General features: G+C 41.7%; 1 protein-coding gene across 2 annotated transcripts in view; it reads left to right on the top strand.

Moving 5' to 3' along the window:
- Positions 1–255: 255 nt before the first annotated feature.
- CNKSR3 (CNKSR family member 3) overlaps positions 256–15,118 on the top strand; it is a 56,156-nt gene continuing 41,293 nt past the window's right edge. Inside the window, exon 1 of one of the 2 annotated variants that reach the window (XM_085576609.1) lies at positions 256–411. In XM_085576609.1, the coding sequence (XP_085432735.1) occupies positions 360–411 (52 nt within the window). In that variant the 5' untranslated portion in view covers positions 256–359. Of the gene's footprint in view, positions 412–535; positions 1,388–15,118 lie in introns of those variants that run through there. The other variant, XM_085576611.1, reaches the window with a different exon arrangement.

Genomic DNA, 15,118 nt, shown 5'->3' with positions numbered 1-15,118 from the left:
TGAGCCACCACCGAAGCAGGGTGCAGCGCCTGGCCGCCGCTCCACCCCACGGCCCGCCCGCCGCTCCCGGGGAAGGATGCCGGGCGACTCCCGAATCGCCGTCTCTCCGGACCTGTCGGAGCGGGAACCCCAGGAACTTTTTTCTCGGCACTTTCCCAAGCACGAGGCCCGGGCGGGATACGGCACCTGGGGGCGGAGCGGCAGCGGGGCGGGCCAGCCCGTGGCCGGCGGGAGGAGCCGGGCCGGGGAGGGGGCGGCCCGGAGCGGCGCTGCCGGGATGGGAGCGTGAGAGGGGCGAGCCCGCGGCCGGAGGAGCTGCGGTGTGAGCTGGGGCTGCTGCCGGCGGGCTCGGACCCGCCATGGAGCCGGTGACCAAGTGGAGCCCGAAGCAAGTGGTGGACTGGACTAAGGGTAAGAGGGAGCCGGCCCTGCCGCCTGGGCGCCGGGGGAGCTTTGGGCGGCGCGCCGGGGGTGCCCCGCTGCCGCCGCGGCTCCTCTGCCCGGCGGGGTGCGCGGCCTTTGCCAGCGGCGGCCCCGGCCGAGCCCCGGGACTCCCCGGGGTGCGCTCGGGAGCTTCCCGCGCCCTCCTGCCGGCGCTCCTCCGCGCCTGCCGCCGCCTGCTTCGCCTTGCGGGCTGTTCGCTGTTGTTTTGGTTTTTTCTTTCTATGGCACTGGGAAAGAGAAAGTTTTGCAGCGAGGTTGGCTGACTCGAGGTCCGTGTATATACATACATATATAGATAGATATATGTATACACATATGTATCTGTAGTGGGGTCTCTACTCATGTCTCGGTCCCCTTCTCTCTGTGTTCGTCCTGCTTGCATGGCGAGGGGAGGTTACCGTGCTCCTTCAGGCAGGTAGGATCGTGGAATCAGAGTAGTTCAGGTTGGAAAAGTCCGCGAAAGTTAACTTTCTGCTTCTCAAGCGGAAGCCACCGACGGTTCGGAAAAAGTTCAGGTTTGTAAGTTAAGCAAGAAGTTTTTAAACTAGCTCAACTAAGCATGAACTCTTTATCCTGTTCATCGGTGATGGGACTGAAGCGCCGGGCTGCCGCTCGGAGAGGTGAATAGCGGCCCCTTCGTCCGCCAGTCTGTCCGTCCATCCCTCCCGCCCTTCGTCTCTCGGGTGTGTGCTTGTGTCTCCCTCTCCCGCCGACAAAACCATCCTCCTCTGCTTCGAGGTTTGTTGGCAACGCTGACACAGCAGCGAAAGCCTCGGCGGGACCGCGGTGAGCAGCCCGCCTGCGGCCAGTCCCGGGGGCTCCGGGGGGCGGGGTGGCTGCGGGCGCCCCGCTCCTGCCGGGCATTTCGGCAGCGCCCGACCGGGGCGTCGCAGTTCCCGCTCCACAGGGAATGAATCAAAAGGGAAGTGCAGCTGTGAGTTAGGTGAGGGATTTATGGCTTCTGGAGCGTACGTCTTTTTTTTTTTTTTTTTTTTTTTTTTTTCTTGCGGCATTAGGTTTTAGTGTGATCCTCTTTGGTTACATAAAGTATTTTCGCAGGCTTATCTGGAGTTTAATTTGATGAGGAGCTGGGAATGCTTTGAGAGGTGAAGGTTCGGCCGGGTTGAAGCGGCGCTGGCTCCCCGCAGCCATTACTGCGAGTCTCTCCCTCCCGCTCGGGACCGTAGCGCTGCGAGCCTGCGGTCAGCGCTTGGCAGAGCGCGGCTCCCAGCTCCGGAGAATTTGGAAAGCAGGCTCATGTTTTCAGGCGGCGAGAGATGGATACTCCCAGCCCTCCTGAGCGTGAACATGTGCCTGAAGGGGCCGGTGCCAGCGAGGGACTGTCCAAGCAGCCTTTGTCAGGAGAGGATTCCACACAAACGTGCTGTGAAGTTATGCGTTAACATATAAATAACTTCCCCAGAAAGATCTCTCTTTTTTTATGCTTGGTATTGGTTTAAACAGGAGTGCATTGTTCCAATGAAATAAGCCTTTTGCTTTGGCATGCGGGATATTTATATAAAGCTTTTCCCTCATTGTGTTTGTTCTCTTGGGTGCTGAAAGTTTGTTACCTTGCCAGATTAAAGAGTAAACCTGCTAATCATTTTAAAAGCCTTTATTCTTAGGCATTCTTGGCTTCTTTTCTTGCATAATTTCTTACAGGTTCCTTGAACAGGTAACTTCAGCTGGACCCTCAATTAGTGTTATGCAGAATAATTTGAGGGCTGGCTGTAGTTAGGAGGTGGATCTTCTGACTAATGCAAACACGTGTACTTTGAAATGTAAAGGAATAAATTAAAGACTGCTGGTGACTTTTGTTTGTGCTGTTGTTTTTCAGTTTCTAGGTAAGCGCTGGACTTGTTTAGGTACACGGAGTCATTTATGTCACTCCCTGCATGACAAGACTGTAATAAAGAAATGACATGTGGAAAATTTTTCTTTATGGTTATACTTTCATCTCTGCACATGAAAATAGATGCTTTAATAGCTAGCTAACAGCCTTATTAACACAATGCCTCATAGTTTATTTTCAATCTGAAATAGTTATTTACTGTGTAGTTCACAACCACTGGGTTTCATGTTTGACCAAGACCAGTTTAATTTTACCTAATCTAATTCTCAAGGTTAGTTTTATGAACAAGTTATTGGAGGGAAGCTTAGGCTCTTTGTTTTCTTGCACGTGCCTTCTGTGAGAAGTGATGCCATGATCTTAACTGAACTGATTGAACTCTGGGAAATATTATTTGGCTGGTGATATCTGCTGCCAGTAGTTAGTGCTGTGGTGCCATGGAGAAGTATTTTAGGAACATGATGTGAAAAACTGCTGGGAGATGCCAGCTCTCAGTGGGGAGATTGGTTTTGTAGATAATGATTCTTACTTATCACACAATGATAAAAAAGATCTTGGCAAAATGTAGAGATTGTGGAAATAAGTGGTCTGACTCAGTCCATATTAATGTTCAATGTGAAACTGAGACTATTTGTCCATGCACATTTCCCCTTCTCTCTTCCCCCCCCGCCCCCCCAAACTTTTATAGATTAAAATTTTTTTGATAACTCTTCCAAACCAAAAGGAATCATGGAAACTTACTCTTTTCTATGAAACAGCCCCCTAAAACAAAATCTCAAAGTAGGCTGTATGACCACTGCTGGACAGTTTATTTGCTCTTGGCCAACTTAATTTTTTTATTTTTAGTTGCTTTTAAGCAGCTTTTTAAACAAGGTAACTATTGTTCTGAAGGGTTTCACTCTGAGATTTTGAGATGTCCGGTCCTTGGTAAATACTGCAAGAAGCATTTATCTAGCATTTAAACAAGAACCTATCCAGAAGTAGTAAGCTAAACATAAATATTTTTAAATATGTAGTCAGGTTTTAAATAAAAAGGGCTCTGTTCATTGTTACCAACAACAGCTGATACAAAACACAGTTGCTTGCTTTCTCTTGCTAATTCAGACTATAATGCTGCTATTTTTTTGTGAACAAGGGTGTTTTTTCTGGCACAGGGCACTGTACTGGCAATAGCAGACTATGCAGCTAATAAGAGCTGGTCTAGATAAACTGAAACTGTGGAGGAAGATTTGTGCTTTTATTGCTAGCAATTTTCTTTGTATGTGAAGCATTTCTCAAGCTTTGACCAAGGATATGATAACTTGTTATCAGCATCAATGCTTGAAAACGATCTGTTTTTTTTCTATAAGCACCACATTGATTTCTGTCTGAAAGAAGTGATGGTGTAGTTTAAGGTTTTCCTTACAGCACAATGAATTCTGATAGTATTTAGGGGCCATATTCAGCCATGAAAAGGTATGTATTTTCCTAGGATGCTGTGTTGATTTACTTGTGCCTGGGCTGCCATGGAATTTGTGCTTTTTGAACAATATTGCCTGCACTGTTTCCTAACTCTGCTGAGAAGATGTGTTTGGGGTTTGTTTCTCTGGGTTGTTTTGAATTGATCATTGTGATGGTACAGACTAACATCTGGATAGTGTTGTAGTTGACCTGTGATCTTGCTTTTGTGCAGTGTAAGATGCTTGGGGGCTCAAAGTCCTCACCTGTATATCACAGCACTCTCTTGTGTGCCTGAATTTCTTGAGAGTTCCTCAAGAGGTATTCCTAGAGTTATTCAGCTTCTTGCAGGGCAGGTGAGTGGCCACAGAAGTTACATCACATTTGCAGTACACTGTATAAAAATGACTTAATTTTACTGGCATAATGACAATTGATTATATGGTGAAACTTTTTCTGGTCTCAGAAGCCCCTGGCTACTGGAAGCCCCTCAGCTAAGGTCATTCCTCAAAAGATGTGAGGAAGAGGAAAGTAGGGTTTGTCATAGAGCTCCTGTGTGAGAAATGTCACTGTCGTCTTAGAGACATTGCTGTGCTTCCTCTTTGTTTGCTGTAGCCTGATCTGTGTCTTCCCCCTTTCCCCAGGCTTCACATGCTTGTGTGAGTTGTGACTTCAAGCAAAATTTTACACGGTAAAGACAGTTTGACATGCTTGTGGTTAGAAACCTCTGTTGTTGTGAGGCTCCATTACAGTCTGGCCTTTGTTACTGGAGCTGTAGACTCAGCTGGCTGGGGATCACGCGTCTGCTTCAGGCTCGTTATTGCACTCCAGGTTCACTTATTCCCTTTCTCAGTAGTTCATGGACATTACTTATTCCCGCATATGTCATGAAATACTCAGATTTCCATTCCTGGTAAAACTGTTGGGCAGCTACATTTATAGGTATGTCTGGGAGAAGAGGGAGAAATATGTAATTTATTAATAGTTAGCAATTAATCGTGAGGGCCTGGTGTTCTTTTTTTAGAGCTATCTTGCTTACCCAGGGAGATTTCAACAAGGTCAGTCATGTTAACTGTATGTGCTGGGAGCTGCAAACCAGAGCTGGATTTTAGAAGAAATTATGGGTGATGCTTAGCACTGGAGTTATTTTTTTGCTTTTCTTTTTAGGCACTCTCAAGTGAATGCCATTGTGTTCAAGTTATTTGGAGAAATCCAACACTCTGAAACTACATTATTTTGTGAGACATGAGTATTTTGCTATGGCAGGGAGAGTTGTCCATGCCTGGGATACAGAACAATCTCTTTCCTCTTTTCTAACCTTTTCTTGGTTACCTAAAAAATATTCTGTATGAGTATTTGTTAATGAGATCAGAGAATGGTATTGAATAACCACTTTTTGCACATCCAAGCTTGCCCATAATGTTTTACTAGCAAAAGGTGAATTATACTAAATACATCTATTTATATTTATTTATGGGCTGAAACAAAGTAAAGACTTGCACAACGAGTTTGTACTACTGCAGTCTTAAAGTTATTCATGTGTTACTGCTGAGCGATTGCATATGAGAACATAAATCAAAGTTAGCCTCTGTGTTCTTGTGTTTAGATCACGTTTTCACGGCTTTTTCTGTGTTGCACTTTGCTGAGTTGCTTGTGAGTTGTGATTTTTTTTTTCCCCTTGATCTTTTTGCATTCACAGTCAGGTCTGTTTATTTGCCATTAAATTGCTGTTCAAACTACTATAACTAAACGTCAGAAACTCTAAAAGTTGAGTACTGTCCGCATAATGTCTGGAAAAGCAATATTTTAAGAGCTAAAAATCACAATAGGCATTAGTGGAAAGGTGATTATGATTTCACAGAATGTAGTAAAACTGCCTAGTTAAAGGGTTAAAGGTGCAGAGATTGGCTACTATGCAGGATGCTTTTCTCAGTCTTTCTTTAAAACTTGAGAGTCAGGAAGTAATTTGTATCTGTTGTTGGACACTTCTGTAGGAAAAGCCTCATTTTTGATGAAATATTGCTTGGGCTCTAGGTTTTCAGAACTCTTGTTATCTGTTCCTTCCTTGCACTTCTTGACTGGAACCCTGTGTATTCAGCATACAAAGCTTCTTGAACAAGAATCATGCCTCTCCTTGTTTTTACGCTCATTATTAGCACATTGCAAGAGCTACAGAATGACAAAGTACAGGGTATTGGATAAAAATGTATGTTGAAATTTGCCATAATGATTTGTTTTCTTTAGAAGAAGACCCCCACAAAAAGCTGTTACTCAACATGTGCTACAGGATGAATTGCAGTTATGAGTGATGTCTGAATACAGCTTATTATCAAGTACTCAAAAGTATGTGTGGGTTTTTGGGAGGTATTTGTTTGCTCCTTTTTGTTTCTTAAATCAAAATTTCTGAATTGCCTGGTTTAAGACATGGAGCTCCTTCCAGGCATGTCTAGCAGATGATGACTGGTCACTACTAGGGAATTGGAGAAGTGGCAAGACAACTCAGTTTTTGGTTTGCATCTTAGGACAAAATTTTCACTGATACTTCACACAAAAGGCATATTAACGAATAAGTCTAAACACTGCCTCTGTGAAGTAAGTGAAAGGTGTTGATTTCCACTGTATGTTTTCCGTAGAGGTTGTTCTGGATTTGCTCTGGATTTGCACCTTGTCTTTGCCTAATGGTATCACATAGTCAAGCCTTGCCTTCCTAGAGGAATGGTGTACCTGCAGTGTTTCTCCTTGCTTTGTCCTCCACACACCCTGAATAAATCCTGTCAAAAGGAGGAGGTAGTGAGGTACTGATGGTGGCAAGGCACATTTGAGGAGAGGAATGGAAGGGTGGGCAGCAGTTAATTGAACTGGGGTCACTGTAGCAACCTCTCACAAATTAATGGGAATTCGGCAGGCCCCAGGGGCTTATGGTGATGGGGTAGCTCAAGATTTTAGTGTGTCTGTACACAGGGCTGTAGTAAGAGAAAGGAGATTCAGATAAAAATGCTGTTTGACTATGTCTCTCTGGCTGATGTTAGACCTGGTATAGAGTTCTTGTGTCATTTGGGCTCTCATTAGCAGAGTGGGATAACTTGGTAGTCTGAGTTTATCTTTCAGGTTCCTGGGCCATGCTTCCTTTGCATAAAAAAATTGCCTGTAGGTTTCCATGTGCCTGCCTCCATCTTTTCACAGTACAAGCAGTTACATTTCACATCTTGGAGCATCTGCAGAAGGTACACTGAATCAGTCTGATCAGTTTTGCCGGCTTTAAGCATTCATTGCCTATTAAAATAGCTATTTATGGTATTATGAAATGTAGATAATTTTCATCCAACATTGTGTGTGCTGGACAAAGCCAAGCATCTGTTTGATTTGGTAGATCAGATCACTGACCTCTGTAACTCTGGTCTACAGTCTTGTGTTCAGCACCTGGCTGAATTCTGTTACAGTACTGTAGCAGTGCTGTGTTGAAGTAGTTTCTTATATGTGCTTCTCTGTACACCCTTTTGGATGAAGAATGTTCTTTGTCACTGTAATGACAAAATGTTTTTATGGACTGTTTCTTAGACTAGTAGTTAGGTGTAGGTAAGCAAAGTGTATGGTATGTTTGTTGCAATCAAAGCTTTGTGGCATAAATGTGCTCTTATCTTGCTCCTTGATCAAAGGAAAGAACTTAATTGGTGCTCATCAAGGGCTAAGGCTTCTGCTAAGCAAGTGTTGGTACATGCTTCTGGGCTAATCATCCCAATGTCTCTGTCTTGGGTGTGCAAAATTAATGTTGCTTAGGTTGCCATCCTTTTATCATTGTGTTTATTTATCTCAGTCTTGTTTTAGTGAACTGAAGTTGGTTGGGTGAATGCTTTATTAAAAGCTCTGCAATAAGCCCATTTTATCATTAAATAAGAGACTTTCTCTGGTACAGATGCTTTTCAAGCCAGAAGAGGAGTCAGTGTTTTGCAGGAGGCAGAACTCTATTTCTGAACAGGTATTTCAGCACTGCACTGCTGAGGTGTGTGCTTGGCCATGCAGGTGGGGAGGGAGAAGGGATCAAGCAGGGATGAAGACTTATTTCCCCTCCTCTTCCCCCCTCCCCCCCAGTAGAACTTGCCCTTTGTAGAGGGCTCTAAGAGCAAGTTCAGACATGCCGGAAGAATGTTGCCTGAAAAACGTGTAGTGGATGGAGATGTGCCTAGAGAGTAGTGCAGAGGAAAAGTGGGAACCCAGTGAAATACAGATATCTACTCACCTACTCTGACGTGAAACTTTTTTTTTCCTCCTTCCCTGTCTTGTTCTAGTCACTGTTTCACTGCAGCCTTTGCAAGGTGCTGGATTCTGTTTGTATTCTGTCAATTTCACCAAACAGAATTATAAAAGCATTATGGAAAAAGTTATAATAAATAATTGTTGACATTCCTAAGGTGAGCTGTAATGGAAACTTTGGAAAAAAGAGGAGACAAAAGATATATATGCTGTAAATTCTGTATGTTTGTAGTCTTTTTTATGAAAATTTGTAGTGAGTCTCGTGGTATTTGGACTTAGTTTTTACGAGAGGGTGCAATGTTATACCTTTTGTGAAATATAATCCCTGTGTCAACATAAAAGCATTGTAGTTGCTTCCTTGTATTTCAAAACAGTTAATCTTTTCCCTTAGCTATACCTACTTCACACTATTTCTGACAATAACATTGGATAAATAAATCTATATGTGATTGAAACAAGGACATGGAAATCAAACCTGCCAATAGTTTTTCTATATCTTGCTTATTTTGGTTTTGTCTCCTCATAGCATGTTAGGCATCACTTCATTTAAAAAAACTGGTAAGAACATATTTTGCTCTCAGTTATGATTATAACTTAAAGATAATCTTGGAGGAACATATAATATTGGTGTTTGGCTGAGGATGAGTTTAATCTGTGAGGGTTAAGTGTGGGTTTGATGCAGCAGTGCCAATGCTGGAGCATTCAAATGGACTGAGGTGGGTGCTGTCCTTCCATAGCAGCTACTCGCTGCCAGTGAGTGCTCTGAGGGGTGAGGGGATCTATTTTTATGGTCACTCTTATGATAGTTTCATGCTAATTTAATATTTGGTTCCTTCCTGCTTTGGGACTAGGTGTACCAGAGTGATGCTGACTGGTAGGATTCTAGCCAGTGGTACTTTTATTGAGAATTTAAAACATCAAGAGAATATGACTGAAGTAGAGCCTTGAGAAACAAAGCCTCTAGGAGCTGATGAAGTGTTCTTTTGTTGCCTTACACAATTCTTGTCTTAATTTGATATTAACACATCATTATCACAGTGTCCCTGGTGCTACACATTTTTTATTTTATTCTATTTCATACAACAGCAATGGATAAATAAATCTATATGTGGTTGAAACAAGGACCTCAAAATCAAACCTGCCAATAACATTTTTATATCTTGCTAGTTTTGGTTTTATCTCCTCATAAACATGTCTTTTTAGACCACAACATGGTATGTAAGTTCAAAGCTAGTTAGCTTCTTTGGTGTATAAAATTATATCTTCAAACAAAACAATTGGACAATCCCATTGGACATCTCCATGGTACCAGTAGCACAACAATATGTGCCAGTTTTTATTGTAGTAAGATTATTACTGTCTTAACATGATGTATTTGGAGAGGAATTCCAGCTCTCAGTAGAGTCAGTCATGTGCTAGGCATGTCTGGAGACTTTTGCTGAGTTGCCTTTCATGGAAATGATAATTTCCAGGATTGCCAGGTTGTATGCATGCTTGCAGGCTTGCTCAAATTAATATGGCTTGGTTGCTGCATAATACTGAATGGACTGTGTGGTTTCTAACATATGTATAATTGAGCATAATGCATGTAAATTTTATTGTCCAATATCATCCTCAGTTTTCCAAGGGTTAAGACAGAGTTGAAATGATAGTTGCAAACTTTATCTTTTGTGGCTTTACTGAATTGTATTTTGCTTTTTATTATTTTTCCCTGTCATTGGGTGTTCTCAAAAATGTGTTAACTTCTGAAAACTAATTTTTGGTTAAGATTTAAACTATTTTCATTCTGCCCCTAATCCCCCTAGCATCATTGTTAGTCACATATGCATGGGCCTTCCCTTGAGATGCTTCTTGTACCTAGAAATTATGCGCTGTCTGGAAGTTGCACCAAAAAAAATTGTACTCTTAACAGATTAAAAAAAAAAAAAACAAACAAAACAAAAAACAACCAAACCCAATTTAGCTGTGAGAAAGAGGCAAATAGCGATCAATCAAATTGCCTAACTTCCCAACAAATACCTAATGATGCTTTGCTGTGGCTTAAAAGTATCAGGGAGACTTGTCTGGAGCTTCAGCAGATGGTCAGAAATATCTTGACACCACACCACTAGGAGGGGGGAATATCTGCTCACACTCTTGCCTCTTCATCATCACAAAAAATGAGGATGTCAGATGGACTGGCTGAGGAACTTGCAGGACTCTTCCCTGCCCTTGCCTGTTCTACTTTTTGTCTAGGAAGGTGGTAGGTCTCCTGGTCAGTTTAATGATATTTTAGACTTGTCTATGATTCAGACAGAGCCCTCAGCTTTGCCACTGATGATCTGAAGATACCTTTGGCTTTGTTATGGTCGGGGTGTTGCATTTGAACTCTGAGGTCTCTGCTATTTTGGGAAGTAGCATAATAGCTAGGACTGAAAGATAAGAAATAATGAAAATGGGTCAGGCAGCTAATTGTTTCAGGCTTTAGATGTTTAAAGTGATTATAAAATTATGGAGAAGCTCAAACATTTGGTGTTTGACTGCTCAGTTGATACACCTTGTTTTTTGACCCAGTTGTGACGTGCTTTAAAATGCTGGTTTGTATTTGTTGCCCCAAGGCAGTACATCCTGGTTCATGGAAGGCACTCTGAGCACTGGGTAAAATAATGCAAGGAGTAACTTTTAGGAAGATAGAATTCCTGATGGAAATGTTGAGGAGCTTTTTAAAATGAAGTAATTTATGCATGCAAATAATGACAGCACCTCCTAGGAGAATCCAGTAGTGACTCCTGGGGATCTGTCCATGATGGAAAGGAGTATGCACCATCAGCTTCTTTCTGTGACTGTCGTGTCATTCAGCTTGTCATTCATCAGCAGGCGCTGATTGCTGGCGATTCTCCTGTGCCATACTTATTCCTCCCTGGTGACTGTCAGACCGTAAGGTGCCAGGCATCCGTGTTTCCTAGCCGAGTAGCAGGTTGTCATCCGAGAGCTTGGCTATCTGGCAACTGCATCAGCTGTTGCCTTGCAGCAGGCTGCTCCCTGACTTGCTCATGGGTGGAACAGTAATCGCAGTGTTTGCAAGGGCGCACACACAAAGGAGAGGCAGATGTGAGTAATGGACCTCGCTGCCGAAGCATTTCCACATGGTGCTGTGAGAAGGCAGCCAAACCAGATTAAAGGGATCACCCCATTTCTTCTTGGGAGACAAGAGGCGGGCGGTTTTGCAATGTTTCTTTTTGTTTCCACTGTGGGAACAGGCAACAGAGTGTTAATTGCCTGAGTTCAAGAAAAGGAGCTCTTGTGACTAATGAACTACTCCTTGAGCCACAACAGCTTCATGGCTTTTAAAAGGCACACTCTTAATTGTGTGGTGGCTGTAGGGCAGGAGGGATTGCTGCTTACTATTAAGCACATCAAATTATCAGGCACACGAGGTTCATGTGCTAGACACACAAGTAATGTAGAGTGTACTGTTGCTGCTTTTGGAAAACGAGGTAATTTTGTGCTTGATCTGTTGAAAGATAATATTTATTTTTAGGGCCAGCAAAGAACAATAATGAGCATAAAATTTATTTTTGGTGTAAAGATGTTGACTTATTTTCCTCATAGAAGGGCCATAACCTATTATATTTGACAGGGCATGGAAGCAGTCACCTTAGGAGGCTTTGAAGGGGACAGTGCTTTTGTGTTACCTGCAGTCATGTAAATACTGTGATTAATATTAATATTGCATGTGATTGAATTCTGTGCTCGTACTTACTTTCATTTTATTCCTTTGAAAGTGTAATTCTCTATGCTATTATGAAGTTCTTTGCAACAATAAACCAAATGGGCAGAAGCTTGGTGGATGAGATGTATATATGGGCTGATAGAAGCCCATCTCCAGATAAAATGGACTGCGGGTTGATTTTTGCCTCCAGGTAGGATGGGTTTTTTGTTTTTCAAATTGAGTTTTGCTTTGCCAGGAAGTTTTGCTGTGCAGTTATCTCTAAAGTCTTCCCTTGCTGAAGGTTTTGGTGTGGAGGTGGGTGGGGGTCTGACCTGTCCCCTCTATCTAGAAGCTCTCCAGGCCTGAGCAGTTTACCATCTAGGAACAGGGATTGAGGAGCTGCTGTTAGCTCTGGCTTGCAAGTAAATACATGCTTTTGGTTTCTGTGGCTCTAATTCCGACATCTTTTCAGCAGGATTTGTGTGTGTGTGTGTGTGAGATGGGTAACAGCAGCTGAAGTTTAGTGTCTGCAGACCAAGAAGTTGATGACAGTTTTATATCTCTTCAAATTGAAAACATTGGGCTAAAATAAATGTCTTTCATATTTCACATGAGTGGGATGGGATATCTAGAGAGAGTAACTTTGGGATAAGAAGACTTCTGTGTTGCCCTGTTTATTATATGCTTGTAATGTTCTCCTGTGGATTGCTTGCTTTTGAGATACTGCTACTTCTGTCAATTTGAAATAAACATTAAGAGGAAAATAATGCAAAGAAATTTTTTGTGCTTGCTGCAGTTGAACCAGTGTGGCTGTCTAAAGGCCTGTATAATGGCTGCTTTAGGGTGAATGTCTACAATGAAAACTTTCAGTAGTTATTTCTGATCAATTTTACTCTTTTGGCTGTATTTTCCTGTTAATGTGATCGTTCCTAGATGATATTCTGTCAAGTTGGTCTTACTTGGGTAACTTGTCACTTACTTGACATACTTATCTCTCTCCTGACTGTTTTACAACAGTTTTCAGAGGTATTTGGACTCTTTTTTTTTCCCTATCATAAAGAAGATGCTTATAGATGTGACAAAAGGCAGCAAGCATTTAAAAAAAAATTAATTGTTTTAGCCCTTGTATGGAGAACCCTCATTCTTTTCCAGCTAATGGTAAACAGAAGACAGGAGTGCTTGATGGCTTCTGTGATGACAGCTTGCAAATAAGTTGTTCACAGTTTTTTGCTTATGGGTCTCTATTACTGGTGCAGAGAGCACTGCTGGAGTTGGTGGGTTTCCTGGAAGTTTTAGGAGGGGGAATGTGGGGAAGGTGTCACTCTCAGTAGCAGTCTCGGTTTGGGGATGTGAAACCAAGTCTACATAAACAGAGATTAATCTGTGAGATGTTTTCTTTGCTGTTCAATAACTTCTAAATATCACCAATGCCTTTAATTTAGAAAATAAACTCCTCTTTTTGCCTCTGGCCCCCCTTCTCTTCCCTTTCCCTGCCATTCCCCACCATTCCACCTTGTGTAAGGACCTAATGATTAACTCGGGTGTAAATAAGGTCACTACAGTGCCTGTGAGAGAAGAATAAAGAGCAATCAAACAAGCTTCCATAAATCACCGTCCTAAAAGTCAATTTCCATAAAGTTAAATAGGGATTAAATAGATTCAACCTGGTTGCAGGTTCTGTCTTCCCTTGCAAAGTACCACACCGAAGTATTACTTCTGAACTTATGTTTGCAAATACTTTGGGCTCAGTGAGCAATTTCTTATGATTTGGAAGCTTGAAAAGTCAGTCACTGACTGGAGAGTGCTACACAGCTCTGACCATGTGGCAGATTGACTTGCAGAAGTCAGATCTGAGGACTTGAAAGGTTATTTGATCTCCTAAAATACCTTGGAAATAAGGTCCTGGAGTATGTGAGATACAGTATGCATACAGGAGAGAGGCTGCTAAGACAACTTGAAGTTGGTCAAAACAAACAAATAAATGCATTTAAATAAAAATTTTGTTATTTCTAGATTGGATGTAATATCTTATTATTCATGGGTAAACATTTGCTTCTAAGTTTTTGCACCTTTCCACTTTCAGCCCTTATACCCATCAGATCACATTTTTTAAAAACAACATAAATGTTAGGAATAAGTGTCCTGGCTTCTTCCAAATCAGTATTTCAGGGACCAGAAAAGCATTGAATATTTTACAATGCTCATGAAATATAACCTAATTTTTCTTTCTACCCCATTCTTCAAGTATAATGTTAGTCACAGAGCTATATAAGACACTCAATTTCACATGAAACCTTGTGCTTCTCATTACTTATATTCTTGGTAGTGATTTGACAAAAAACCTGAGCACTAGGAGGATGCTTGATATGTTTCTTTAAACTTAATGCAATTTGAAATGTAAGGGGAGCAATAAGTAGAAGAAAAATAAGAAAATGTCTGTGTGACCCTAGAAATAGCAATTACAGAGGGGGAGTATATTGCAGTAAAAAACTGGTGTAAAAATTATCTCAACCATTGTTTTTAGGACAGTATTTGCATCTGCATGTTCCTTGCCTGTTTTCCACCTCTTTATTTCAGCAGGGGGACAGTAGGTTATTTTTGGTGTTTCAAATAATATTGCAGGTTCAACATCAGGGCCTTATTATGAAAGATGGCACGCAATCTTCCACATACATGCATGCACACAAGTAGGGTGCTCCCAAAGGACTGAATTGTGTCAGGCATTGCAAATGCAAACCTTTTATGGGATCTTCATCCCTTCTTGCATATGTTTTGCAAATACACAACTCAAAGCTTTAAGGGGAGAAAGACCATTTAATAATATCTTGGAAGAGAGGCTGTTAAGTGGTTATGTACTACTTTCACAAATGTTATCCAACTCATTCAGCTTTATTTAAAATCCAGTTTAGAAAATCCTTCCCCTTGGTTACTATACAGCAGTAAAGTGGCTAATGTGAAATTTGGCATAACTGAAATAGAGAATAGTTGCCTTTAGGATGCAGGAGAAATATGGTGCTTACAAGGTGGATCAGCCACTGAGGTAGCACATTTTCTCCATTAATGTCTTGAGTGTTTTAGGAGGTATCTGCTAGTTTGTGCCTCTTGTAAGGGTTTCTGTTATCTACCAGTTCATGTTCTTTCAGCTATTGAATTTGTGCTGACTGACACAAGATGGGAATTGTGGTTTTTTTTTTTTATTTTATTTTTTTAATTTAACTTGATTAATTAGTTTGGTGTGAAAGCCATCACTAATTAAAAAAAGTTAACTTACAGAGAAAATTATATTTTGCTAAATAAAGTTCTAAGTGTAGCCTTGTTCTTAAAATAAGAAAAACCAAACAAAGAACTCACACAAAATCATACAGAACACAAAAAACCCCGCCCAACTGTATAGTGGCACAGAAAACTCTCAGTATGAGGAAAACTTGATTATTCATAAAAATTCA

The sequence above is a fragment of the Lonchura striata genome, chromosome 3 (assembly GCF_050655825.1).
Source record: "Lonchura striata isolate lonStrDom1 chromosome 3, ASM5065582v1, whole genome shotgun sequence".
Lineage (NCBI taxonomy): Eukaryota > Metazoa > Chordata > Aves > Passeriformes > Estrildidae > Lonchura > Lonchura striata.
This window is presented reverse-complemented; position numbering and strand designations above follow the sequence as displayed.